At 39.5% G+C, this 27,443-nt stretch overlaps 1 protein-coding gene across 3 annotated transcripts in view; it reads left to right on the forward strand.

The window, feature by feature from the left end:
- The window catches only part of ULK2 (unc-51 like autophagy activating kinase 2), a 111,593-nt gene that overhangs the window by 60,019 nt on the left and 24,131 nt on the right, over positions 1 to 27,443 (forward strand). For all 3 annotated transcript variants that reach the window (XM_017514905.2, XM_017514907.2, XM_017514906.2), the window contains exons 12-18: positions 2,568 to 2,739; positions 9,654 to 9,714; positions 17,938 to 18,075; positions 21,443 to 21,588; positions 23,839 to 23,919; positions 25,416 to 25,702; positions 26,717 to 26,904. In XM_017514905.2, the coding sequence (XP_017370394.1) occupies positions 2,568 to 2,739; positions 9,654 to 9,714; positions 17,938 to 18,075; positions 21,443 to 21,588; positions 23,839 to 23,919; positions 25,416 to 25,702; positions 26,717 to 26,904 (1,073 nt within the window). The remainder of the gene's footprint in view (positions 1 to 2,567; positions 2,740 to 9,653; positions 9,715 to 17,937; positions 18,076 to 21,442; positions 21,589 to 23,838; positions 23,920 to 25,415; positions 25,703 to 26,716; positions 26,905 to 27,443) is intronic.

The following is a 27,443-nucleotide window of genomic DNA, read 5'->3' on the forward strand; positions in this document are numbered from 1 at the left end:
GGGAACCATCATTCTATGAGTGGTAAAGGTAGGAGGGACGGTGAGCATGGTCACTAGGGTAAATATAACAAGTAAAGTGTTAAGGGCCCAGAGTGGCTCCTGTGGAACTCTATACTCATCTTCTCTTCCTTTTTAAGGGGCAAATGAGAAGTATGTACTCACAAAAGAGACTCAGAAGGTGTCCCCAAGAAGTAGGAGGAAAGAGGAGAAAATAGGATCACTGAATGAAGGAAGAGTGTTTAGAAGAGTGGTCTACAGTGCAGATGGAGCAGAGTTCAAGTACCTTAAGGAATAGGGGAAATACCTGCTGGACTTGGCAATAGAAATTATTGGTAAACTTAGTAAAGGCAATTTTATTCAAGGGTTAAAGACAGAGTGGGTTATGATGAATTAAGGGATATATAGGATGTGATAAATTTGAGTCAGTGAAGATGATAATTTCAAGAAACGTTAAGAAATTAAGAAGAGGCCAGGCACAATGGCTCATGCCTGTAATCCCAGCACTTTGGGATGCCGAGGTGGGTGGATCATGAGGTCAGGAGTTCAAGACCAGCCTGGCCAAGATGATGAAACCCTGTCTCTACTAAAGCTACAAAAATTAGCCAGGCCCCGTGGCAGGTGCCTGTAATCCCAGCTACTCAGGAGGATGAGACAGGAGAATCTGAATCTGGGTGGTAGAGGTTGCAGTGAGCCAAGATTGTGCCACTGCACTCTAAGCCTGGGTGACAGAGTGATATTCCGTCTCAAAAAAAAAAAGAAAAAAGAAATGAAGAGATGGTAGTTCGAGAGGGTTGTAGGGATTTGAGATGTGAGAAAGTTAAACATGGTTATCTACAGAGGGGAAAAATGCCTTAATAAAGAGAGAGGGTGAAAATGTCAAGAGCTGAGGGGAGTTTTCCTACGTCATTGGGGACGTAGAGGAGCATGGGATGCAGAGCAACAGGTAGAGAGAGGAGCTCCCATGGAAGAGAAGCATCTCGTCTTTTAGGAGACAGAATGACCAGGGTGGTTGTAGATAGCAGGAGAAAAAACTGAGAAACTGGGAAAGTTCCTGCCTAAACCACTGAAAAGAAATTGTGGAGGCAGATACTTAAAATCACATCTCAGCTTGACTCCTTTTTTTTTTTTTTTGACAGTCTCGCTCTGTCACCAGGCCGGAGTGCAGTGGCATGATCTCGGCTTGCTGTGACCTCCGCCTCCTGGGTTCAAGTGATTTTCTGCCTCAGCCTCCTGAGTGGGACTACAGGCGTGCGCCACCACACCCAGCTAATTTTGGTATTTTTAGTAGAGACGGAGTTTCACCATGTTGACCAGGATGGTCTCAATCTCCTGACCTTGTGATCCGCCCACCTCCGCCTCCCAAAGTGCTAGGATTACAGGCATGAGCCACCTCGCCCAGCCCAGCTTTACTCCTTTTTAATTGTGTGATCTAGGGCAAATTACCTGTCTGAACTTTATTTATATGTGAAATGGAGTTCAGAATAGGGCTAAAGTTAGGTAACATGGAAAGCTCTTAACAATGCCTAGCCCATGGTTGGGGCTCAGTAGTCCTAGTTCTTCCATCTTCCCTTCCCTTCATTACCTTGAGATATAAAGTCTCTTCAAAAAATGTGAAACGAAAATTTCACATGAAAATGATTGATAGAAATGACCTATATCATGGCACCGTGACATTCAAAGGAGCAGCAGCAGTGAACCAGGTAGTTAAAGCTTGGGTTTGAAGAGCATCATACAGTATTTTTCCTTTCCTTAAATAGAGGCAAAGATGAAACAGGTTAATAGGGGCTTAACACAAAAAGCTATGAAGTTCATTGTTGTAGAAAACCATTGTATAATCATGATATTCAATGAGTTGTCAATTAGGGTCCTTGAACTAGATAAATGACAAAAGATATGTAGCTAGTTATAACTAAGTATTTGTTTAAATATATTTACATGCTTTTCTTCCCTTCCCGTCCTACCTCCTACTAACAAACCAACTACTCCCCCTGTTAAACAAAAACGAAAGGAACACATGCATACCTGTAAAGTTTTCCAAGTCTATAAATACATTTCTGGTCTTAAGTGCGGGCAACATTACTGATTTGTCTACTTTTTTACATAATGTGGCCTCTTGCTTTCCTGTTTATAATTTTTCTTCATAATAGATTTAAAACTTTGGTGTGTGTAAGATGTCATTAATTTAAAGTCTCTGAACGTTTTGTGTTTAGTCATTAAGTAGACAGTTATTAAGTATCTGCTTTGTTAGGCCATGGGCTAGAACTGGTGATGTTGTGATAGTAAAAACTCAACTTTCTCAAAAACTTCCAGAGAGGGAGGCAAGTACATGTGATAAGTGGTGTAATATATTTTTAAGTATCATTTTTGGAAAACATTTTAGAAGTCTTTATGCAAACACTTTTAAAAGAAAGGTTTTCTAAAGGAAAACTTTTCCAGATTTTTTGAACCTTAGATGGAATTGGACTTTATGCCCGCTTTTGTGAGAAAAAAAATTTCCTTAGTCTAGTCGCTGTTCTGACTTACATTTGATTATTAGGCCAGTTTTAATTTTATGTTGTTAATTTTAGTCCCTTCCAGATATGCAGCATATTCAGGAAGAAAACTTATCTTCCCCACCATTGGGTCCTCCCAACTATCTACAAGTTTCCAAAGATTCTGCCAGTACTAGTAGCAAGAACTCTTCTTGTGACACGGATGACTTTGTTTTGGTGCCACACAACATCTCGTCAGACCACTCATGTGAGAATTTTTTCTACTTATACACATTATATTTCTTAATCTACTAAACTAGCATCTTTTTAAAACCCATATATTACGCTTTCTTGTGTAGGGCACCTTTTCAAATGAGCATTTTATTTAGTTGTTTGAATTCTTAGAATTATATTCCTACCTTTCTAAAATTTGCCCAGTCATCTTCTATTAAACAATAATTTTGGATTCTGAAGGTACACGAAAACTTTAAAGGAAATGATACCAAATTCCGTTTGTATCCAAATAGAAAGAAATAGAGAAATCAGCCGAATGAGTGAAACTAAGGAAATAAATTAAAGGAACAACTCATCTGGGGAAAAACCTGAGTCAGAAGCATGTTAAACAATCTGAACATCCTTCAGAAAATACTTTTCTAAGTTAAGGAATGAGCTTCATAGATATATGGGAAGAATGTTCATAAAGGAGCTAGAATTCAAGTGACTAAATAGAGCCAGTGTACTTTGGAATAGTGAAGGGTACCAGAAAAACCTACAAAAAGGAAAGATTAGGTAAAACTATTAAACAGAAAGAACCATGGTTTGGTCATAAAGGAATAGTATCAGAAAAACTAGAGATTTGATTACCTTAATAATTGAATAATAGCAAGTGCTGACTATGTGCAGAAGTTTGTATCAGGCCTTTTTAGTTGTTCGTCTAGTACTGATTTAGTAGATGCTCATTCTAGGCACTGTGCTAGTTGTGCTAGTTGTTGTAAAGACCGTAATGCCTAGGCTGAATGTCACTAAGTATTAGCTGACTGGGGAAGGGAAAACATGGACTGCAGCAGCAGTGCTGTGGCAGTTTATAACCAGCACTGTGAGAACTGAGAGTTACCTATAAAAGTCATCTAGTACAATGGTTTTATGTTTTTTACAAAAAGTAATTAAAACTTTTAAAATCATGAAACATTTCAAACAAAATATATAGCAGATACTCAAGGCACCCACTAGGCTGTGGTGTTACTTTTATATAGGTCAACATTTTGCCATACTTGTCTTAGATGTCTTTTTTTTAAAAGTTACAAAAGGCTGTAAGTACAGCTAAAGTGCCTTTTCTCTTCCACTCTTGGTAGGAGTATATTCTTCCTGTAGATTTTATATTTTCACATATAATTGCATCCATACATAATGTAGAATTTTTGTGTTTTTGCAGTTACAGGTTGAACCTGCCAGATCAGAAGATCTGAAATGCTCCCAAATCTGAAACTTTTTGAGTGCCAGCATGAGGCTCAATGGAAATGCTCATTGAAGCATTTCAGATTTTAGATTTTTACATTTGGAATGCTCAGTATAATGTGAATATTCTAAAATTCAAAATTCATTTTAATACCTGAACTTTACAATGTAACTAAAACACTGTTTATCCATTTCCCTACTGATTTATACTTGGGTTATTTCTACCTTTTCTCTATCCAAAATGTAATGAGCCAAGCATTGTGGGTCACACCTGTAATCCCAGTAGTTTGGGAGGATGAGGAGGAAGGATTGCTTGAACCCAGGAATTTGAAAACAGTTTGAGCAACATAGTGAGATTGTTTCCCTATAGAAATTTAAGTTAGCCAGGCATGGTGGTGCACACCTGTAGTTAGAGCTTCTCTGGGGCTGAAGTGGGAGGATCACATGAGCCCCCCAAGTTCAACACCAGCCAGGGCATCATGGCGAGACCCCACCTTTACCAAAAAATAGAAGAAGTAGCTGGGTATGGTGGCCCATGCCTGTAGTCTCAGCTTGGGAGTTTGAGGATATAGTGAGCCATGATTGTGCCGCTGCACCCCAGCCCGGGCAACAGAGTGAGACCCTGTCTCAAAAATATATATGAACTAGACATTCATGTGTACGTGTTCCAGAATTTCTTTTAACTAAAAACCTTTGATATCTACAACCTTAACTCTATAATATATTGGTACAAACAACTTGTACCAATATTCTCTGTCATGCTGTCCTAGTGTTATAATGGTGTTCTCCTATATTCCAAAGATTTTTTTTCCACATATAACTTTACCTGTAATTCATTTTTGTAGATGGAGCAAGGTAGATATCGATCACTTGTCCTATTTATTAAATATTTGTCTTTTCTCTGCTGATATGTGGTGTCACATTTGTCATGTCAACTTTAAATACAAGATAGGGTTTCTTTTAAGATTTGCTATTCTACAGCCAGGCGTGGTGGCTCACGCCTGTAATCCAAGCACTTTGGAGGTCAAGGCAGGCAGATCACCTGAGGTTGGGAGTTCAAGACCAGCCTGACCAACATGGTGAAACCTCGTCTTAAAAAAAAAAAAAAAAAAAAAAAAGACTTGCTCTTCTAGTCCATTGGTCTATTTGTCTATATTATAATAATTTTCAAATTTATGTGAGTCAGTATGTGTGTGTGGTCAGAGAGGGCAGGAGAGCATTCCAGTATTCTTGGCCCTTTCCCCCCACATATTGTTTAATTTCAGCTTGATAAGTTTATAAAAACCATTTTGGGATTTTGATAGGAAATGCATTGACTGTATAGTATGACTTATTTAGGGACAGGTAGGTTCTTTGCAGTATTAAGTCACTTAATCATGAATGTGTATTTCTCTGCTTAGGTTTCTTTATACTTTCTACATAAAGAGCATTCACATTTTTTGTTTTATTCTGGTTACCTTGTTTCTTGTATGTCGTGATGTCAGTATTTCAAAACTGCTCCTGTCAAGATCTTTGTGCTGCCAAATCCTGGGGGCCAGTTCTCAGTCCTCATTGTCCTGATATTTCCACATTTGTTACAGTTGATCATGCCCTTTTTTTAATGATTAAAAATGTGTTATTGTGAAATGTGTCATACATACAAGATGTTCAAAACAGCTATCGGTTAAAGAGTAATATATAACAAATATCTGAGTGACTTCCTGATTTTTATCTTTTTGGTCTGATTTTTCATCTTTTTGCCTTTTTGCTCTAATTTAATTTTGTTAATGTTTCTTCTCATCCTTGTACTGAGTTTTTCTTTTATGCTGTCATGTTTTAAATTCTCAGAAGTTCTTTTTCTCTTTGAAATTGCTCTTATTTCAACATGCAATATACTGTTGTATGCTTCCTGAGGATGGAGAATTTGACAGTTGTTTGAGAGCTCTGTACGTGGGAACATCTCATTGACAGCAAGCCTCTTTGATGAATGATATGGCGGGGGTAATTCTTTGGACTATTTCCTTTTTGGAGGGCTAGTCAGATCCCCCAGAGACTCATCCAATCTTTTGCCTAAAGAGTATAAACCTGATACTGTCTGGAGTAGCAAAATGGGGGAAGAATTCTGGAGTTCTCAATAGTCAGTGTAAAATTTCATTTAATAACTCTTTTCCACTAATCTTTTATCAGAGTGCTCTTGCTTTTAATTTTTCCTGGTGTTCTGCAGTCCAGAGACCCTCTGTTTTACTCTGTCTCAAGTATGAATATCCAGTTTTTTGCTATAGTGGGAGATGGGCATTGCCTATCTGTATAAGATTGGGGAAAGGATATAAAATTCTAACTGCTTCTTTTAAAAAGAATTCTATGTAAAAAATACATTGTATTATGAGATATAGAAGTGGTCCTTGGCTTACAATTTTTTGACTTTGTGATGGTGGGAAAATGATATGCATTCAGTAGAAACCATACCTCAAATTTTGAATTTGATTTTTTTCTGTATTAGCAATAACCAGTACAGAACTCTCCTGGGATGCTGGGTGGCAGCAGCAAGCTGCAGCCATGATCGCCAGGTAAACAGCCGAGGCTAGACTCTACAGTCAATTCCATGAGATATTCAACACTTTATTTGTAAAATAGGCTTTGTGTGCCCAATTGTAGGCCAGTGTAAGTGTTCTGAGCATGTTTAAGGTAGCTGGGCGTAGTCATCATGATTGGTAGGTGAGGTATATTAAATGCATTTTTACTTAAAACAGTGTCAACTTACAATGGGTTTATTCGGAAGTCACACCATCTTAGGTTGAGGGGCATCTGTACATAGTAAAATGGTTACTATGGTGAAATAAATTAACATATTCATCAACTCACATAGTTACCCACCTCTCCCTCCATGAGCAACTATAATCTATTCACTTATTGAATACAGTACACTATGATTAACTCTTTTAACTGCTTCTAAATAGACTTTCAATCAATCCTGCTTTTAATCCTACCTTCAGTGCCACTCTGAAAGCTATCTGGTACTGCTGATTACTCAGCCCTTTGGAGTTCTGTGATGTAAATTGATTTACTTCTGGACTAAGGTTCTATCTTCTTGGGTCAACTAAGTCAAATACAATTCGTCCATCAGCTTTATACCTTCCAACAAATTTTGGTGGCTGTGGACTTTTCTGTTTTTTTCTTTTTTTGGACAGAGTCTTGCTCTGTCACCAGGCTGGAGTGCAATGGTGCAATCTCGGCTCACCACACCCTCTGCCTCCCAGGTTCAAACGATTCTCCCGCCTCAGCTTCCCAAGTAGCTTGGACTACAGGCATGTGCCACCACGCCCAGCTAATTATTTTTGTATTTTTAGTGGAGACAGTGTTGCACCATGTTGGCCAGGATGGTCTTGATCTCTTGACCTCATGATCCGACCACCTCGGCTCCCAAAGTGCTAGGATTACAGGTGTGAGCCATCGCATCCAGCCCGACTTTTCTGTTCTTCTTGTCCTTGTGAGTGAGTTTAGGCTCTTCTCTTTCCTGTCCTTCCCGTTGCCTCTGTAGTTTCAAAATTACAATATGGTATCAAAAGAACTCTATGAATATTACTTAAAATATGACTATTCATGGGTCCAATCTGACTTAAAATTTTTTTTAAATGTGGTTATTGAAAGCCATTTAATGTCTTTTTGTGAATCTTTTTTGTCCTTAGGATAATCCCATTGGGTATATGCAATCAAATTATTGAGTTTCAAAGTTACTTGAGGCCGGGTTCAGTTGGTCATGCCTGTAATCTCAGAACTTTGGGAGGCCGAGGTGGGCAGATCACTTGAGGTCAGGAGTTCAAGAACAGCTGCCAGCATGGGGAAACCCCGTCTCTACTAATATACAAAATTTAGCTGGGTGTGGTGGCACATGCCTGTAATCCTAACTACTCCAGAGGCTGAGGCAGGAGAATTGCTTGAACCTTGGAGGTGCAGGTTGCAGTGAGCTGAGATCATGCTGCTGCACTTCAGCCTGGGCAACAGAGTGAGACTCTGTGTCAAAAATGGTACATTTGAAAAAAAAAAACTTATTTGAAATAATTTCCCTCTGGTGATTAAGCTGTCAGGTTGATACATGGTTGGTTAGATTCCTTTACTTTTGATTTCTAGGGATTTTATTTTGATTTAATTTTGCTTTAAAATTATGTATGATTTTAAACTCAAAGCTATGAAAGAAAGTACACTTAGTGAAATCTAGCTTCTATTTCTGCGTCCTCTCCCTGTTTTCCCAGTTCCCCTCTTTGCAGCCATTCATTGTCTTTAAATAGAAATGGACTTATCCCTTGCTCTGCCACTCTTTGTTCCCTGACCCTGGTCTGTTTTCCTTTATAATGCTTGTTGCTACCTGACATTATTGTGTTCTTTCACTACTTGAATGTAAGCTTTGTGGGACCAGGGGCCTGAGATGTACCAAATCAGTGCATTTCTTAATTCCCATTTAGGGCCAGAGGGATATTTGTGATTTCTTTCCTGACTCCCCGCCCCCTCCTTTTTTTTTTTTTTTTGAGACCGAGTCTCACTCTTGTCCAGTTTGGAGAGCAATGCCGTGATCTCGGCTCACTGCAATCTCTGCTTCCCAGCTTCAAGTGATACTCCCACCTCAGCCTCCTGAGTAGCTGGGTTTACAGGCGTGTACCACCATGCCCAGGTAATTTTTGTATTTTTAGTAGAGACAGGGTTTCACTTATGTTGGCCAGGCTGCTTTCAAATTCCTGAGCTCAAGTGATCTGCCCACCCCGGCCTCTCAAAGTATTGGGATTACAGGCGTGAGCCACCGTGCCCAGCCTCTTTTTCTCTTTTTGAATATAGGTTAGCAGCATAGTTTATTTTATTTTTAAAGGCTTATATTTTTTGTTCAACACTGCTATTTGCCATCAACACGTATTATACTTTCACAGCTATTTAAAATCACAAAGGGCAATGTGATATAGTGGTTGTAACTGACAGTAAATGAAGTGCTCCTGAGTTCTGAGCTGCACTCTGCTCCTATATGCAGATGATGTAGAGGTTGATGAGGATGGCCTGTGTCATGTGTTACTAAATTCAAGAGGCCCCAGCTTCAATGACATCTATTTTTTTTTGAGAACAGAGTCTTGTTGTGTTGCCCAGGCAGGTCTCAAACTCCTGGGCTCAAGCTGTTCTCCCACCTCTGCCTCCCTAAATGATGAGATTCCAGGTGTGAGCCACCACACCTGGCCTTCCATGACATTTTGTTCAACAACCCATGCAAGACCTGAGAGAGTGTGATGCAGGAGGATGGGGTAATCTGACATTTTATTGAACTAGACTTTGTTATATGGTCACTTCTTCTATTATGTTATATATGTCCTATGCAGAATTTTGCTATACAGTTATGTGCAAAATGGTATTAAGGGTACAACTCTCACCTTTGTCATTGACACAGAAAAAGGAACCTGATAAAAACAGCTCAGTTTTTGCATGTTTAATGGTGAAGAAATGTGTAAACAGTGCAATAAATGTTGCATTTTATTTTGAAGAAGACCTCAAATTTGCTTATAGAAGTGGGCATCCAAAGAGTTGCAGCCTATGTCTTCAGCTAGGTGTAGCTTTCTGTGGTCATCTATTATTTCTTATAGATGAAATCATAACATAAGCAGATGGTAATTTTGCATTGCGCTGAAATTATTTCCTAATAATCATGTTGGAACAAATTGTGTTTTTTTAAGCAGGTGGTATAACAGGAACTGATTGTACTTTTCTCTCCTTTAGATGATATGCCAACGGGAACTGCTGGTAGACGTGCTTCAAATGAGTTTTTGGTGTGTGGAGGGTATGTATATTTACATGTATCTTATTGAAATATTTGTTATATTTTATTTTTGTGAGGAAGGTTATAGAACTTAGTGTTCTTGACTTGAGATTTATTTCGTTTTATAGCCCATTATTTATTTTCTTGAAATTTTATTTAGTTATTTTTTTCTTTGAGACAGAGTCTTGCTCTGTGGCCCAGGCTGGAGTGCATTGGTGCTCACTTCACTTACTGCAACCTCCGCCTCCTGGGTTCCAGTGATTCTCCCATCCCAGCCTTCTGAGGAGCTGGGATTATAGGCATGTGCCATGACACTCAGCTAATTTTTGTATTTTTAGTAGAGACAGAGTTTCACCATGTTGGCCAAGCTGGTCTTGAACCCTTGACCTCAGGTGATCTGCTCGTCTTGGCCTCCCAAAGTGCTAGGATTACAGGTGTGAGGCACCACGCCCAGCCTGAAATTTTAATTGTGATAAAAAAACACATAAAATCTACTATTTCAGCCATTTTCGTGTTTATAGCTCAGGTGGTCTGCCTGCCGCGGCCTCCCAAAGTACTGGGATTACAGCCATGAGCCATCATGCCCGGCCACAAGAGTTGTTTCTGTGTTGTCTATGACATTCCATTGGTCTGTATGTCTGTCTTGTGCCAGCACTATAACATATTGTTTTGACTGCTGTAGCAAAATAGGCTTTTAAATCAGGAAATGTGAGACCTACAACTTTGTCCCTCTTTTTCAAGGCTGTTTAGACTGTTCAGGGTCTCTTGAAATTCCATATAAATTTAAGGGTGAGTTTTTCTTTTTCTCCAAAAACATGCCATCGGGTTTTGTTAGGGATTGCATTGAACCTGTAGGTTACTTTGGGTGGTATTGACATCTTAACAACATAAAGTTTTTCAATCCATGAACATGGGATATCTTTACATTTATTTGTGTCTTCATCTTCTTCAATTAGTTATTTATATTTTTTTCAGGATACAGATCTTTCATCTCCTTGGCAAGTTTATATTTTATTCTCTCTTTTTTTTTAAGATAGGGTCTTGCTCTGCTGCCCATGCTGGCGTAATCATAGCTTACTGCAGCCTTGAGCTCCTGGACTCAAGCAGTCTTCCCACTCCAGCCTTGCCAGTAAATTAGCCTCAAGTGCACCATGCCCAGCTTTTTTTTTTTTTTTTTTTAAATAGTAGAGACAGGGTTCTCACTATGTTGCCTAGGCTGGTCTTGAACTCCTGGGCTCAAGCCCTTTTCTTGCTTTTGGCCTCCCAAATTGCTGAGATTACGGGCATGAGCCCCTGCATCTGGCCCTGATACATTTTTCTTTTTGATGCTATTGTAAATGTGATTGTTTTCTTAATTTCCTTATAGGAGATAAACAGTTGTTCATTGTTAGGATATAGAAGCACAGCTGATTTCCTATGTGTCAATTTTGTATCCTGCAGCTTTGCTGAATTTGTCAAGTAGTTTTAGTTTTTGTATGCATGTGTGAAATCTTTAGAGTTTTCTACTTAGAAGACCATGTCATCTGTGAACAGAGATAATTTTACTTCTTCCTTCCCGAATTGGATGCCTTTTCTTTCTTTTTCTTGTATAATTGCTCTGGCAAGGACTTCCAGTACTGTGTTGAACAAAAGTGCCAGTTGTGGTGACTCATGCCTGTAATCCCAGCACTTTGGGAGGCTGAGGTGGGCAGATCATTTGAGGCCAGGAGTTTGAGACCAACCTGGCAAACATGGCGAAACCCTATCTCTACTAAAAATACAACAAATTAGCCGGGCATGGTGGTGCATGCCTGTAGTCCCAGCTACTCAAGAGGCTGAGGTGGGAGAATTGGTTGAACCAGGGAGGCAGAGGTTGCAGTGAGCCAAGATTGCACCACTGCACTTCCAGCCTGGGCAAGACCCTGTCTCAGATAAACAGACAGGCAGGCAGGCAGGCAGGCAGGCAGGCAGACAGACAGACAGACAGACAGACAGACAGACAGATAAATCACAACTACTATTAAGTTGTTTGGCCTGAACTAATTAATAAACAGAACTGCTAGTTATTTCTTTCTATTAAGCCTGTAGGCACTAAAGAAATTGCCAAACACAGCCAGGAGTAGTGGCTCGCACCTGTAATTCCTGCACTTTGGGAGGTTGAGACAGGCAGACTGCCTGAGTGCAGGAGTTCAAGACTAGCCTGGGCAACACAGCAAAACCCTGTCTCTACTAAATAAAAAATTAGACAGGCATAGTGACGTGCATCTATAACCTTAGCTGCTTGGAGGCTGAGGCATGAAAATCGCTTGAGCCTGGGAGGCAGAGGTGGCAGTGAGCCAAGATCATGCCACTTCACTCCAACCTGGGTGATAGAGTGAGACCCTGTCTCAAAAAAAAAAAAAAAAAAAAAAAAATTACTGCACACTCAAAGAACTTCTAGCTTAATCTGTTTTAGTAGTAAACTAACACAACACAGTTCCAAAATTCCTAGTCCAAATTTGGATTTTGTAAATGGCATTTTGTTTTTCCTATAGACAAGTGTTTAATTATCTTTTAACACTGCCAAGCAGTGCTTTTCTGAAATAGTAGACTACATTTGTGTCCAGTACTGCCAGAGCACTGTGGCCAAAAACTTCAGGTCTTAAGACTTTCAAAGGTTTTAGTTAAAATTATATAGCACATATATATATCTATTTCCTTCAATATAGGTTCACCAACGAATGCTACAAGTAAAATTCTTACACTGGGAGAAGTGGCTTATGCCTATAATCCCAGCACTTTGGAAGGCTGTGGCGGGCAGATCACTTGAGGCCAGGAGTTTGAGACCAGCCTGGCCAACATGGTGAAACCTTATCTCTACTAAAAGAAATATAAAAATTAGCTGGGCATGGTGGTGCACACCTATAATCCCAGCAAGCCAGGAGGCTGAGGCAGGAGAATTGCTTGAACCCAGGAGGCAGAGGTTGCAGCGATCCGAGTTTGTGACACTGTACTCCACCCTGAGTGACAGATCGAGACTCTGTCTAAAAAAAGAAAAAAATCCATGTCTTGAATTATATTTTCCTGATATTATAAGATCGAAACTAGGTCTTTCAAGAAAATTTCTGAACTCTAAATATAATTCATTCATTTCAATACAACAAAATATTTCAAAGTTATTTCAATAAAAGTGAGGTTCTAAAGGAAAGAAGTAAATATATCACTATTAAAATTACAGAGATTCTCATATGAGATATAGCCATTGTGATATGGAGATACAGAATCTTCATGATTTCATGAGAAGTAAGTCTTGCAGTTGCATCAAACATTTTGATCTTGCACCCAGCATAATTTTTTTTTTTTTTGGAGACAGAGTCTCGCTCTGATGCCAGGTGCCAGGCTGGAGTGCAGTGGCGGGATCTCGACTCACTGCAGCCTCCGCCTCCTGGGTTCAAGCAATTCTCCTGTCTCAGCCTCCCAAGTAGCTGGGACTACAGGCCCGCACCACCATGCCCAGCTAATTCTGTATTTTTTAGTAGTGATGGGGTTTCACCATGTTGGCCAGGATGGTCTCGATCTCTTGACCTCGTGATCTGCCCGCCTCGGCCCCCCAAAGTGCTGGGATTACAGGTGTGAGCCACTGCGCCTGGCCACACAACATAACTCTTAACATTCTTTTTATATTCCTGTTTTCATTGCACTTACTATCTTGTGGTAGAATGCTTTTTTTTTTTTCCCCCCAAAATACTTACTACCTCTCCCTGGACCCATTTCTACACTCTATGTGGTGTACTCTCCTCTCTGCCACAAACCCCTGGGAAGCAAGTTGGAAGAGCAGCTCCCATGTGGGACATGCTGTTCTCAAAGCAGTAGGTAAGAGAGTGATGTCAGAAAAGAAGCTTTCAGAGCCTTATGTAGTTCTGCTTTCACTCTTATTTCCTCTCCTTTGAGAATGGCATGTCCCAAATGGAGCTGCTCTTTCAACCCAAAAACCAGAAAGATGAAAACATACGAAGCACGGTCACAGGTGATCCACAGCCAGTAGCAACAGGAGTAAGAACAGTACCCTTTTTGTAAGCTAGTGAAGTTTTGGGTTTGTTACCACAGCATTAACTTAGCAAAAGCTGAATAATACTATCTCTTTGTAGATATCTTTGGTACCAAGACCAAAAAGCAAAAATAAAAACACTAGAGAAAGCCTGTGCTCATATCTCTCCTAAGTTTTCCTTCCTTCCTTCACCACTGACACCTCAGCTTACCTTTCTAACTGTTCCTAGTTGAGTGAAAAAAAATTTTTTTTGAAAACTAAAACATATGTGATTAATGCCACTTATATAAAAAATACTGTGCTACTTATGGACTATATACACACACATATATACATGTGTGTATAGATTTGGTTTCAATTGACCTTATGATAGTTTCTCTTAAAAACTGTTAAAAGACAAAGTATTAAGATTTAACAGAGTTGAGAGATAAGTGCACAGGCAATCATATCATTCTTCATATTTTACTTTTCTTCATACTTTGTTTAAAATATCTCATGTTAAAGCTAGGTGTAGTGGCACGAGCCTGTAGTCCCAGCTACTCGGGAGGCTAGGGCAGGAGGATTGCTTAAGCCCAGGAGTTCGGTGTTGTAGTGTGCTATTACTGTGTCTGTGAATAGCCACTGCACTTCAGCTTAGGCAACACAGCAAGACTGTCTTTCATGCATGCATTCATTCATAAATAAGTGAAAAGATTTATAAGAGAATCCTATGAACAATGGTGTACCAGCAAACTGGCCAACTAAATTGGCCAATTTATTCAGAAGAAATAAATAAATCCCTAGAAACCCACATGTATCTAGATTGAATCATAAAGAAACAGAAAATCTGAAGAGACCTGTAACTAGAAAGGAGACAACATCAGTAATAATCCAAACCTCCCAACAAAGCAGAGCCCAGGACGACTGTGTGATTGGTGGATTCTATCAAACATTTAAAGAATTAACACCAGTTCTTCTCAAGCTCTTCCAAAAAACTGAAGAGAAGAAAACATTTCCAAACTTATTTTATGAAGCCAGCATTACTGTGATACCAAAGCCAGACAAAGACAAAGAAAACTACAGGCTAATATCCCTGATAAACAGAGAGACAAAAATCCTCAACAAAATACTGGCAAATAAAATTCAATACTACATTAAATGGGTCATACTTCATGACCAAGGAGGATTTATCCCTGGTATACAAGGATGGTTCAACAAATGAAAATCACTCAGTGTGATATTATACACCACATTAACAAAACTCATACAGTTATCTAACTTACTGCAGAAAAGGCATTTGCTAAAATGTAACACCCTTTATGATAGAAATAACAAACTAAAGATAGAAGAAAACTACCTCAATATAATAAAGTCTTATATGAAAAGGCCACAGCTGTCATCATTTTCAATGGTAAATGACTGAAAGCCCTTCCTCTAAGATCAGGAATCCACTTTTAGGCACCCCTTGAGTAGCAGTGGTACCTTGGGGTCCATCAGTGCACAGTTTGGGAACCATGGGGATAAGCAAATCTTGTTCAAACTTGTTAGTTTTCTTTCTTTGAGGATAAGGGAATTCAAATATCTGTTACTTGTGCACCCAGGCAAAAAGTAGGCACAGGGATGGGAGTTATGATATCAGAATTCTGAAGACAGGTTGTTGCCAGGCATTGATGGAGGCCAGCTGCATACACAGCCAGGTGCATTGGAGTCAGCCATCTGAGTAGATTTCTACCTTTCTCTTTGCTTCCCTTTACGTGCAGTAACCCCCTTCTTACTGAAACCTTGCAAGCTGTGTGCCTGCGTGCCAGACTAGGCCTTTCTCTGTTGCTGCTTTGGCCTCTGGGTAATTAGCAGGTTATCTCCACCTGGCTCCCTATCACTTACACAGCCCCATGAGCATGAGCTCACAGCTATGGCTTAGCATTAGTCTGCCAGATTGAGTTTCACAGGAGCTCTTATAAGCATAGATCCTTCCTTCTTCTCTCCCTCTGTCCCTTGGCATTGCTTCTAGCTGAACCCTTGCTTTCCTGATTACTTTTTAACCTTTCAGGTTTTACTCATGGACTCTTCTAAAACAAAGAGGCAACTGGGGATCTCCTGGTGTAAAGATTGTGAATTTGAAGAAGTTGTCATGCTATCACCTAGTCTTCATTTGTCCTTTTGCATTTGTGCCTTCCTCTCAGCATTTACAGGAGTAGATAGAATAACATTGTGATTGACTGTGTGGCTAGGCTGCCTCATCTTCCACATATTTCTCAAAGATGACGGTCCACACAGAACGTTGTGAATTGTAGGTCCTATTGGAGGTGAGGAAAGATGTGCTGCAGACTCAGGACATACATAGACTTTCCCTCTTTTTACCTTGGGCTCAGGGAGCTGAGTAATGGTTAAATATTGGTGTTAATAATATTAAGTTGTACAGGAAAATGACTTCAGTTGTCTTAGCTAGCTGGAGATCTGGAATTTGTCCAGGGAAGACTTTCTAGACTCTGAGCAAGTCTACTTGCAGGTCCTATCCAGAGACTGAGATAACATTTACAGAACACAGTCCATGGCTGTTCATGTCCTCATGCTGGTAGAGGGAGGAACCAGAGGTGTTAAGGAAGCCAGCGGAGATTACATAATCTGAGAGAGGTGTTTAGAATTATGAAGTTGCTAAGTTTACTTCTTTGGATACTTTTATTTAGCTTCTTCCCTTTGGAGATTAGCCAGTACAGGAAAAATTTTAGAACTTGGCAATGTGTATGTTTAAAAAAATTCCCTGATGTACTTCAGCAGGGAATGAATGCTTCAGCAATTCTGTTTACTTGCTGAATTGAAACAAAAGAAAAATGGCATTTATTCATTCACATTCTGATATTTGATGGTTGTGTTGGTTATTCTGTTGCTAAGGAATTTGGGTTGTCAGACTTGTGAGTGCACGTGCTTCCAGGCACCAGCGCTGGTTAGTGAAGTACTGTTAAGCTATTTTAGCATTTTGAGTGGTAGAGGGTTTGTTTTTGTTTTTTGGGGTTTTGATTGTTTGTTTTTAGGATGTAGATGAACTGAAGAATCAGCTGTATAGATACTAAAAACATATGTTATTGTATTTAAAGATACTAAGTGGAAATACCTACATTAAAATGTATAGAGAGAGCTCATAGCAGCACACATGATAAATGGTGTATCATGAGGAATTACACTTGGCTATAAACCACAAGGTCCTAACTGTAGTGTGGTTGAAAGGGTTTTTCTGGCATGAAGAAAAGTCATGATAAACAGTGTTTCCTTGGTTTCTGTGGCCCAAGGAAGTTATGTGTCTTCAGTTCTTTTGGCCATTTCTTTGTGGTTCAAAGGTATTTTCTGAAGCTGCAGCAAGCATACTCACATTTTGAGCAGGAAGAATGAATAGAAGACATCTTTCGGCTTATATCTCACTGATCAAGAAAGATATACAGCTATCATTGGCTGTAAGGGAGTCTGGGATATGCCACAATTAACTGGGCATATTATTACCACTAAATAAAATTTAAGTTCTTTTTTTAGTAAGACATAAAGACTGAATGGATATTTGGAAAGCAGCTAACATCTCTACTACGGAAGTGTTTTATATTTCTTTTTACTTTGAAATTAGTCATCTCTCTTAGGGCCCAGTGTTTCCTCTGATGGGTTTTAGGATATGTTGTAAATTGAATTGAAAGTGATTTAAGGATATTCTATTTCTGAATTTATGAAAAGTGAGGAAAGAGGCTATTGAAGCAACCAAAGACTACAAAATGTGGACATCAGATGAGTCACATGCTTTGAGAGTTTGCACAATGTGTTCTCTTCATAAAGTCAGAGCTCTTTGGGATTGCTTACAGCATTCATGACTTTTGTAAACATTCCAGTCATCTTTGCCGTTGAACTTCCTGTTCTTTTACCCAGCATATTTTCCTGAATATTTTTTCTTTCACATAGTAATGAATAGCAGAATGTGAGTAGATGAAACAGTTTTGCTGACCCGTGGACTTTTCCTGTTGTTGTAAAGAACTTTTTTCCAGGTTATTGTAATTCTTAGTCCTCAATATGCATATGAATGAATGCCAGGAGTTTTTTAGATAATAAATGTGATTATTTTTGGCTTTGTATATATTTTTAACAAGATCATTTCTTATTAAGGTAGTGGAGTGATCATTTGGCTCTTTCTAGAATTTTCTCTAAATATAACTAATGGGTCAAATGAAACAAAAACAGTCCTACCATTGTTTCTTTGCTTTTTCAATACATTATGATTGCAGGCAGTGTCCGCCTACTGTGTCACCTCACAGCGAAACAGTACCAATTCCAGTTCCTACTCAAATAAGGAATTATCAACGCATAGAGCAGAATCTTACATCTACTGCCAGCTCAGGCACAAATGTACATGGTTCTCCAAGGTAAGTTAGTAGCTCCTTTCTTTCTTAATTCTTTTTCTTATCTTTAAAAAAAAAAAGTAACCCTAGCACTTTGGGAGGCTAAAGTGGGTGGATCATGAGGTCAGGAGTTCGAGACCATCCTGGCTAACACAGTGAAACCCCGTCTCTACTAAAAATACAAAAAAATTAGCCGGATGTGGTGGCATGTGCCTGTAGTCCCAGCTACTCGGGAGGCTGAGGCAGGAGAATTGCTTGAACCCTGGAGGTGGAGGTTGCAGTGCGCTGAGATCGTGCCATTGCACTCCATCCTGGGTGACAGAGCAAGAAAAGATTATTATAATAAAAAAAATATTCTTAGTGGAAAATCTGTTACTTTCCATGGCACACTTAGCCTCTTACATGTGTGTATAACGGAAATGCACAAAATTGAATAATAAAAAAGTTTTATAGTTGCTTAATTTAAGTGATATTTAAGCTTAGCTTGGTAATATATATATGTATATATCTTATATGTTAAGTATATATGTGTATAGATATATGTACACTTAAGTAATTACTTTTAAGAACTGAAGAAGCACTTAAATAAAATCTCACCAGTTGTAGCAGATTATTGACATATTGTTTACTTTTTCCTCATCCTGAGACCTTACTAAGATCGTATTAAAGGAATAACAAAGGTACACGTCCTGGCTGGGTGTGGTAGCTCACGCCTGTAATCCCAGCACTTTGGGAGACCAGGGCGGGTGGATCACCAGGTAAAGAGATTGAGACCATCCTGGCCAACCTGATGAAACCAAACCTCTACTAAAAATACAAAAATTAGCTGGGCGTGGTGGTGCATGCCTGTAGTCCCAGCTATTCGGGAGGCTGAGGCAGGAGAATTCCTTGTACCCGGGAGGCGGAGGTTGCAGTGAGCTGAGATCTCAAAAAAAAAAAAAAAAGTACAAGTCCACAAAGACAAGTGAAATAAGAATAGATTATTCTTTTTTTTTTTTTTCTTTTTTCCTTTTTTCTGTGCTTTAGAGATGGGGTCTCGCTACATTGACCAAGCTGGTCTTGAACTCCTGGCCTCAAGTGATCCATCTCAGCCTTCCAAAGTACTGGGATTACAGATGTGAGCCATCATGCCCAGCCAAGCATAGCTTATTCTTATTCTATCCAGTGAGAGAGAGAGCTCAGTTAATTTCTGAAAAACAGAAGGGGATAGAAGAATGGTACTTAATTTAGCATGGCAGAAGTAAGTGTGCATATAATCAGGGATTCTGACAAAATGAGAATCACTGAGCCCCACAGTACCCTCAGAGAGACTGAAATCTCAGAGAACTCACTAGAGTAGAGGGAGAAAATAGCACTTTGACTTCTGGTAACTAATTCTACATATATGTATAGTCATAGACATACTCCACATATACAGGCCTTTCCTATGAAGGAATGAATGAAATTGCATTTACACAGAGTTGTTAACTGTTAGAATACCAAAGGATGAAAAATAAGCCAAGTGCCCACCAGTAGTGAACTAATTTATTATGATGTATCTCTGATAATGGAATACTACACATCTTCCATTCCACAAAGAGTGAAGGAGCTCCCTCTGTACCAAGGTGGAAAGATTTCCAAGTTATATTATAAAATGAAAAAAGTAAAGTGATTAACAGTATATTATGTAGTGGTTCTCAAAATACAGTCTGTGGATCATTTCAGAGGGTCCATGAGGTCAAAACTATTTTCATAATAAGAATTAGGACATTATTTGCTTTTTTCATTGCATTGATGTGTAACTGGTAGTACAAAAAGCAAAGATGGACAAAGCTATTGGTACCTTTGCTTGAATCAGGGTGGTGGTACCCAAACTGTGCTATTAGTCTTTGTGTTCTTCTCCACCACACACTTGTGGTACAAAGGAATGTCCTTAATGAGACAGTAAAAATTATTATTTTTCCTTGAAAATCTCAATCCTTGAATGGAATATAAACGTAAGCCACTTTTGCTGGGTATTAGAGTAGTTGTTATCTTAGGAAAAGTACTTGTATGACTGTTCTAGTTGCAAGTTGAACTAGCTGCTTTGTCATAAACTACCCTTTTTACTTTAAAAAATGGCTGACAAATGGGTTATTGGATATCAAGCAGCCATTTTGTTAAAAATCATAAGTCTTTCCACTTTGATGAAAACAAGTGATGACAAATGTCAATGTATAAAATGAGCTTTTAAGCAAAAATTATAATGTTGGAAAAATTCAGTGGGGAATATAAGTTTGACAGCTTCTAGTATACCTTGACAGGTGCTTCTTTTAAAATTGAGGGTGATCCTCAGGTAGGGTGTCTGACAGGAGAGAAAAAAATTGAGGGTGATGTTTTGATATGATTGTGACTGTTTGATATTGCTTAATGTGTCAGCATTGGAATATCTGCATAACTCAGGGAACCAATGTTTTCCAAATTGCTAAGTAGTTTTAAAAAATCATGTACAGGTAAAAGTCTCATTCAAAGTGCAAGATTCTTTGCAGAAGAATGGAGTCTGACATAATGGAGCATGAGTTCATTGATCTGGTTTCAGATCCACATTGCAACCAACCTTTTAGAAATGACCGCTTGCTGCGTTTTGGTGTAGTATCAAAGAAGTGTGTTACAGTTAACCTGAAAAGGCTACCAAAATATCCCTTTCTTTCACAGTTACACATATGTGGAAGGCTGGATCCTCTTCATATACTTCACTCAAAATAACGTATCTTACAACAAATTGAATGCAGAAGCAATTATGAGAACCCAAATGTCTTCTGTGAGCCATTAGAGATTTATAAATATGTAAAATAATGCCTTGCTTCTCACTAATTTATTTTGCTTTGGAAAATATGCTTATTTTTCATAATCTTATATTGTGTGGAATAAGCTTATTAATGAGTTAATAATTCTTAAAATTTCTCAGCTTAATTTCAAATACAGTAAATATCAATAGAAATAAGTTACATAAACCGAGCTCTCTGGGGCTTTCAGTAATTTTTAAGAGTGTAAAGGGGACCTAAGACCAAAAAGATCCAAAATGATTGGTATGCAATATATCACCTTTGGTGTTAAAACGTGGTGAGAATAAGAGTATATATTTAGCTTGTTTTGTTTATGCATTAAGGAACTCTGGGAGGATACACTAGAAACTAAGAGTCATGGTAACCTTTTGAATAGAATTGGGGAAGTGTTGGGAATTAGGCAGATAGAATAGAAAAATGAGAGGGATACCTCACTCTAATTTTATGCATCTTATAATTGTTTCATGTGACTGTATTACATATTTTTTGAAAACTACTCTATGGTATATTGTTAGGAAGTTTCAGAAAATGCATGACTAAAGAGAGAGTTCTAGAACCTTTCATAAAAGGAATAATTTACTTTTCAGATCTGCAGTGGTACGAAGGTCCAACACCAGCCCCATGGGCTTCCTCAGGCTGGGATCATGCTCCCCGGTGCCAGCAGACACAGCACAGACAGTTGGACGAAGACTCTCCACTGGATCTTCTAGGCCTTACTCACCTTCCCCTTTGGGTAAGGAGAGTTTAGAAACAGTTTTCAACCTTTTTTTCACTGTAATAAATCTGACAGGAGACATTCTCTTTAGGAACTTTGGCTCATGATGGCAGTGATTCTCAGCTGGTTAAAGGCTGTACCCCATCCCTCCGTTTTTACCCCAATCTCAGCTCCCTCTTTTCTTTTATTTTTGTCTTTTTCTTTCTTTATTTGAGACAAAGTCTCATTCTGTCGCCTAGACTGTAGTGCAGGGCCATGATCTCGGCTTGCTGCAGCCTCTCCCTCCCAGGTTCAAAGGATCTTTCCATCTCAGCCTCCCAAGTAGCTGGAACTGCAGATGCATGCCACCACACCCAGCTAATTTTTAAAATTTTTATGGAGACAAAGTTTCACTATGTTGCTTAGGCTGGGGTTGAGCTCCTGGGCTCAAGCAATCCACTTGCCTTGGCCTTCCAAAGTGCTGGGATTATAGGCCTGAGCCACTGCGCCCAGCCCCAACTTCTTTTTGAGAGTCTCTGTATAAATGTTAGGATCTCTACTGGAAATGCAATAATATAGGTGTATCTTATGTATAAAAAGCATCTCCTTTGGAATTAGGCTCTAAATGCAAAGCCAGAAATCCTTGGCTAAAGTGTAACATGCCTTTTCTACTTAACACTCATACTTGTAAGGATTACTGTATAGCAGCTCTGGGTCACAATTACCAGAAACCTTCTAGTCCCGAGAGGCATGTGGTGGCAGCTTCATTACAGATCTTCTCACTTCCCCTGGTACTGTAATAAGAATGCTGATACAAATAAAACACCAGCAACAACAAAAACGCTACCTAAAGGAAAAACAAACCATGTACCATATCTTCAGTGAAACCAAGAGACAAAAATAAAAGCTCAAACTCCAGAAATACATGTAAGAGAACCAAAGCCACTGAGACTGCAGCAGCTGTGTGAGAGGCAGCATTGAGGTGATGGGAAAGAACAGGTGGTGCACACAGGGCCTGGGGGTGGCAGATCTCAAAACTGCAAAAAAATAGCTTACAGGAGAGGGCCCCACCTTCAGTCAGAGCTGCTAAAGTAAGACTTAAGATGGAACAGGAAGTAATCTCCAGAGACAGAAAGAGAAGGGCTTTCCTCAGGAGCCCTATTTAAAATGAGACAAAACACACAATGATAGTGTTAAAAGAAGAAAAAAGTTTAAATTGCCACATTACCCGTTGTTACAGTTTCAGAGCTGTTTTTAGATGAAAAATCTTTGAATAAAATTTTGGCCCTTTCTCACCCCAGCAGCAGCCCCTGAGGTACTTCAAGGTCTCCAAAAACAAAGTCCAAATCTCATCCTTGCACGCAAGGATAAAGCCCTTCCTAAGGATCTGATCTCTGCCCGCTGCCTGATCCCTTGGAATGAGTCCTCTTGATACAGACATACATATGTTTCTCATCTGCTTAAACTCCTTGAAGGCCGGGCGTGGTGGCTGATGCCTATAATCCCAGCACTTTGGGAGGCCGAGGCGGGTGGATCATGAGGTCAGGAGTTCGAGACCAGCCTGGCCAAGATGGTGAAACCTGTCTCTTTTTAAAAATAAAAATTAAAAAAAAAATTAAAAAATTAAACTCCCTGAAGTCTTCCTCAACTCCCTCTCTCTCTTAGTTTTGGTTCTTAGAGAAATGGATCCATAGAACATACTAGATATGCAAGAGAGTAACTTGGGGAAACTCCTGTGAAGGATGAAGGGGAGGAGCAGGAGAAAGTGGGGAGGGGCTCAGAAAAAGACATAGGCCCAACACCTGGAAAAGGAGGGCAGGAAAGAGGAAGAACTGGCCAGGAAGAGTCTCAGACTGTGGTGTCGTTCTAAGAAGGTTTCAGCCAGACTGAAGGAGTAGTGCCAAGCACTGGGTTGTCTTCTTAGAGGAATTCCCTGACCCGCTTCAACAAGCCTGAATGAGTGCCCCACCATATGCAGTCATTGGCTGGTTGCAGCCCTGGGGGAAGCCTGGTCTTGGCACCAGTGTGGGAGATCCAGAGGGACTGCAGCTGGGGTTGTCAGTTAGCTGTGCCCTGCAGCTCCACAAGCCTGGACACTTTGTACAAACTCTTTGTATTTGTCTGTCTTGTGGTCATACCTCTTAGGAGCATTGAATTTGTTTATGTGGCTCCCCCCCATTGTTCTTGTTTCAAGGCAGATTATGTGATACTTTTTATATTAGTGTGCAGCACCCAGCAGATTGGTCATCCAGTAAATGTTAGTCGAACTAAATTTTTTTTTTTTTTTAGTTGGTACCATTCCTGAGCAGTTTAGTCAGTGCTGCTGTGGACATCCTCAGGGCCATGACTCCAGGAGTAGAAACTCCTCAGGTAGGAGAATGTATTTGATATATTAACAATTCGAATTGTATTATAAATGGATTTGAGTTGTGTTTTTCTAGCCTTTTCAAAGAACAGAATTGATACGAAGTATCTCCTCTGCTATCCTGATTTTTAGAATCTTGGTCTAATGTGGTTTAACATGTCATATAGCTAATCTAATATCTCCTTTTGGATATGAGATTGCTTAATGAAAGTAAGTCTTAGGAATTAAATAAGCTAAGTTTTCACATAGATAATGAAAATTATTTATCTATGAAAAGAAATTTTATTACTTTAATACTGTTTATTAATACCATTTTTGGTAAGAGCCATGAGTCAGCATCAGATAAAATAATATAAATTTTAAAAAATTATATGATATGTATATGCCTGAAAAGATATGTGTAAGTCACGATTTTATAAGTCAAATTCTATTGTATGGATATTCGAGGAGTTGGTGAGTTAAAGGACTCTTGTGTTACTTAGAAGAGTTTCATTCTTTAATGAAGCGTAAATAATTTTCTTCAGACCATAAGATTTTAACAAATTTATTTTTACAAAGGGCAGAAGAATTAAATATCAGGTTTGGAATGAGATGAAGCCAGTAGTGGTCAATAGCAAAGCTTCTGTTGGTTTCTGTTTTTAGAAGAATGATGGTTAGGTCACTAAGAATATTTGCATGCCTTTAATGTTTTTCTTGATAGTTTGGCTTCTAAGAAACTCTAGAGAGTGTATAATTGGAGTCAAGGATTAGTGGACCTTGGGTTGGCAACAACAATGTTTGTAGTGGGGAAAAGGGGACCTTATCTCCTAAGCTCTTGATTTGGTGTCCCCTGAAGAGGCAAGGATATCTGTGAGCAAGTGTTGTCTTTGTGAGAATATGGATGCTCTAGGTTTTAAGTGTGTAATTTAACAGACAGAAGTACAGAGAATCCACATGCTTGTTATTTTTACACAAAGTAAAATCTAGGAAAGGTCTATTATCTTATGATCTCCTTTCCTACACATTTTATATATATATATATATATATATATATGTATTTTTTTTTTGTATAAGGAGTTATTTCGGAGTAGATTGAAGTTTCTTTTAGTTGCTATGTGAGAAAAGAGAATAATTATATTTATTTACCGAAGTATGTATTATAGAGTAAAAATCATTCTGTTCAATGGAGGTTTTTGTTGTATTCATTAATTTTATTAATGATATTGTTCTCTTTGGCGCTAACCAGACCTTGTGTTAATCTGAGTTATTTGATAGCTACTGATTAAAAACAGCCAATAACCCATAATCATTAAATTCTGTCTCCTGAGAATATGAACGATGGACTTGTTTTGCAAAGGATGACAGAAAAATAGTCTCTTACCAAGTAAATAACTTTTAGAATATCTTATGAAAAATAAGATATTTATCAGAATTCTCATTTAAAAAATTGTCTTCTTAATTTTTAAGTTTTTGCACTGCACTTCTTCACTTTGGGTTAATGTTACATTTGTTTTCTTGTTAGGTTCTCCAGTGCCACAAGCTCAGTCACCACAGTCTCTCTTATTGGGTGCTAGACTGCAGAGCGCCCCCACTCTCACTGACATCTATCAGAACAAGCAGAAGCTCAGAAAACAGCACTCTGACCCGGTGTGCCCATCCCATGCTGGGGCTGGATACAGCTACTCACCTCAGCCCAGTCGGCCTGGCAGCCTTGGAACTTCTCCCACCAAGCACATGGGGTCCTCTCCACGGAGTTCTGACTGGTTCTTTAAAACTCCTTTGCCAACAATCATTGGTTCTCCTACTAAGGTGTGTTTATTAAACGCTTTTGTAGGTCAGGAACTGGTATAGTATTTATGGTAAGGATTCATGATAAGAATAGCTATAATTTATTTTATTTTATTTTATTTTATTTTATTTATTTATTTATTTTTTGAGACGGAGTTTCCCTCTTGTTACCCAGGCTGGAGTGCAATGGCGCGATCTCGGCTCACCGCAACCTCCGCCTCCCGGGTTCAGGCAATTCTCCTGCCCCACTGCCCCAGCCTCCTGAGTCGCTGGGATTACAGGCACGCGCCACCATGCCCAGCTAATTTTTTGTATTTTTAGTAGAGACGGGGTTTCACCATGTTGACCAGGATGGTCTCGATCTCTTGACCTCGTGATCCACCCGCCTCGGCCTCCCACAGTGCTGGGATTACAGGCTTGAGCCACCGCACCCGGCCTATTTTATTTTATTTTTTGAGACAGAGTTTTGCTCTGTCCTCCAGGCTGGAGAGCAGTGGCACAATCTCAGCTCACTACAACCCCACCTCCCAGGTTCAAATGATTCTGGTACCTCAGCCTCCTTAATAGCTGGGATTACAGGCATGTACCACCATGCCCCGCTAATTTTTTTTGTATTTTTAGTAGAGACAGGATTTCACCATGTTGGCCAGGCTGGTCTTGAACTCCTGGCCTTGAGTGATCCACCTGCCTCAACCTCCCAAAATGCTGGGATTACAGGTGTGAGCCACCACGCCCGCCCAAGAATAGCTGTAATTTAATGACCACTTCCCTGGCACACTTATGTGTGCCAAAGCATACTTGCAGAATGCTTTTTGTGTATGATCCCATTTGACCCTGAAAAAGGAAATTGAGGCTTAGAGAGTTTAAATGAACTGTACAAGGTCATACAAGCAGCAAGCAGGGCTGCCAGTGTTTGAATCCAGGTTTGATTGACTCCAGAGTCTATACTCCTGACTACTGGGTCACACAAGCCTGCCAGTACTGAATAGCTCATGCATCATATTAACCAGCTTACATATATATATGTCTCTTTAGACCACAGCTCCTTTCAAAATCCCTAAAACACAAGCATCTTCCAACCTGTTAGCCCTGGTTACTCATCATGGGCCTGCAGAAGAACAATCCAAAGATGGGAATGAGCCACGGGAATGTGCCCATTGCCTTTCAGTGCAAGGAAGTGAGAGGCAGCGTGCCGAGCAGCAGAGCAAGGCAGTGTTTGGCAGGTAAAATACTGTTTCCATTCTAGCCTTAAACATGAAAACTGTAATAGTGAAACAGATATATAAGACTACATTAGAGTAGTGGCTGAGTCATGCCATATCATTTTTAATATTTATTGTGTACATTTAGAATCTCGGAAAACCACAGATGCTTCCTGTAACTGTGTAATACTTAGTTCTTCCTGAACTTCTTGAATATTCTATTTCTGTCCTTTATTTTTATTATTGAAATTTAGTCTCTATTCTGAATTGTTTGCTATCTATTTATTGCTTCCTCATTCTCTGACTTCCTAGTAACCCTTCTAGTTTTAAAAAGTATTCCAGGAAAGAGATCCAAGATGGCTGATCACTAGCAGCTCGGGATTGCAGCTCCCACTGAAAGAGCAGAGAACGAGAGGACACCACACTTGCAAATCAATTTTTGTTGCTCACACACCAGGAGATTCCCAGCGGAGGAGCCCCACGTGTCGCCAGCGTGACTCTTGAGGCCGGTGAGGCGGTTTTGCCGCTGCCTTGGTGTGGCGGTTCTTGGTGCAGAGTCA

The sequence above is a fragment of the Cebus imitator genome, unplaced genomic scaffold (assembly GCF_001604975.1).
Source record: "Cebus imitator isolate Cc_AM_T3 unplaced genomic scaffold, Cebus_imitator-1.0 Scaffold538, whole genome shotgun sequence".
In the NCBI taxonomy this organism is placed as follows: domain Eukaryota; kingdom Metazoa; phylum Chordata; class Mammalia; order Primates; family Cebidae; genus Cebus; species Cebus imitator.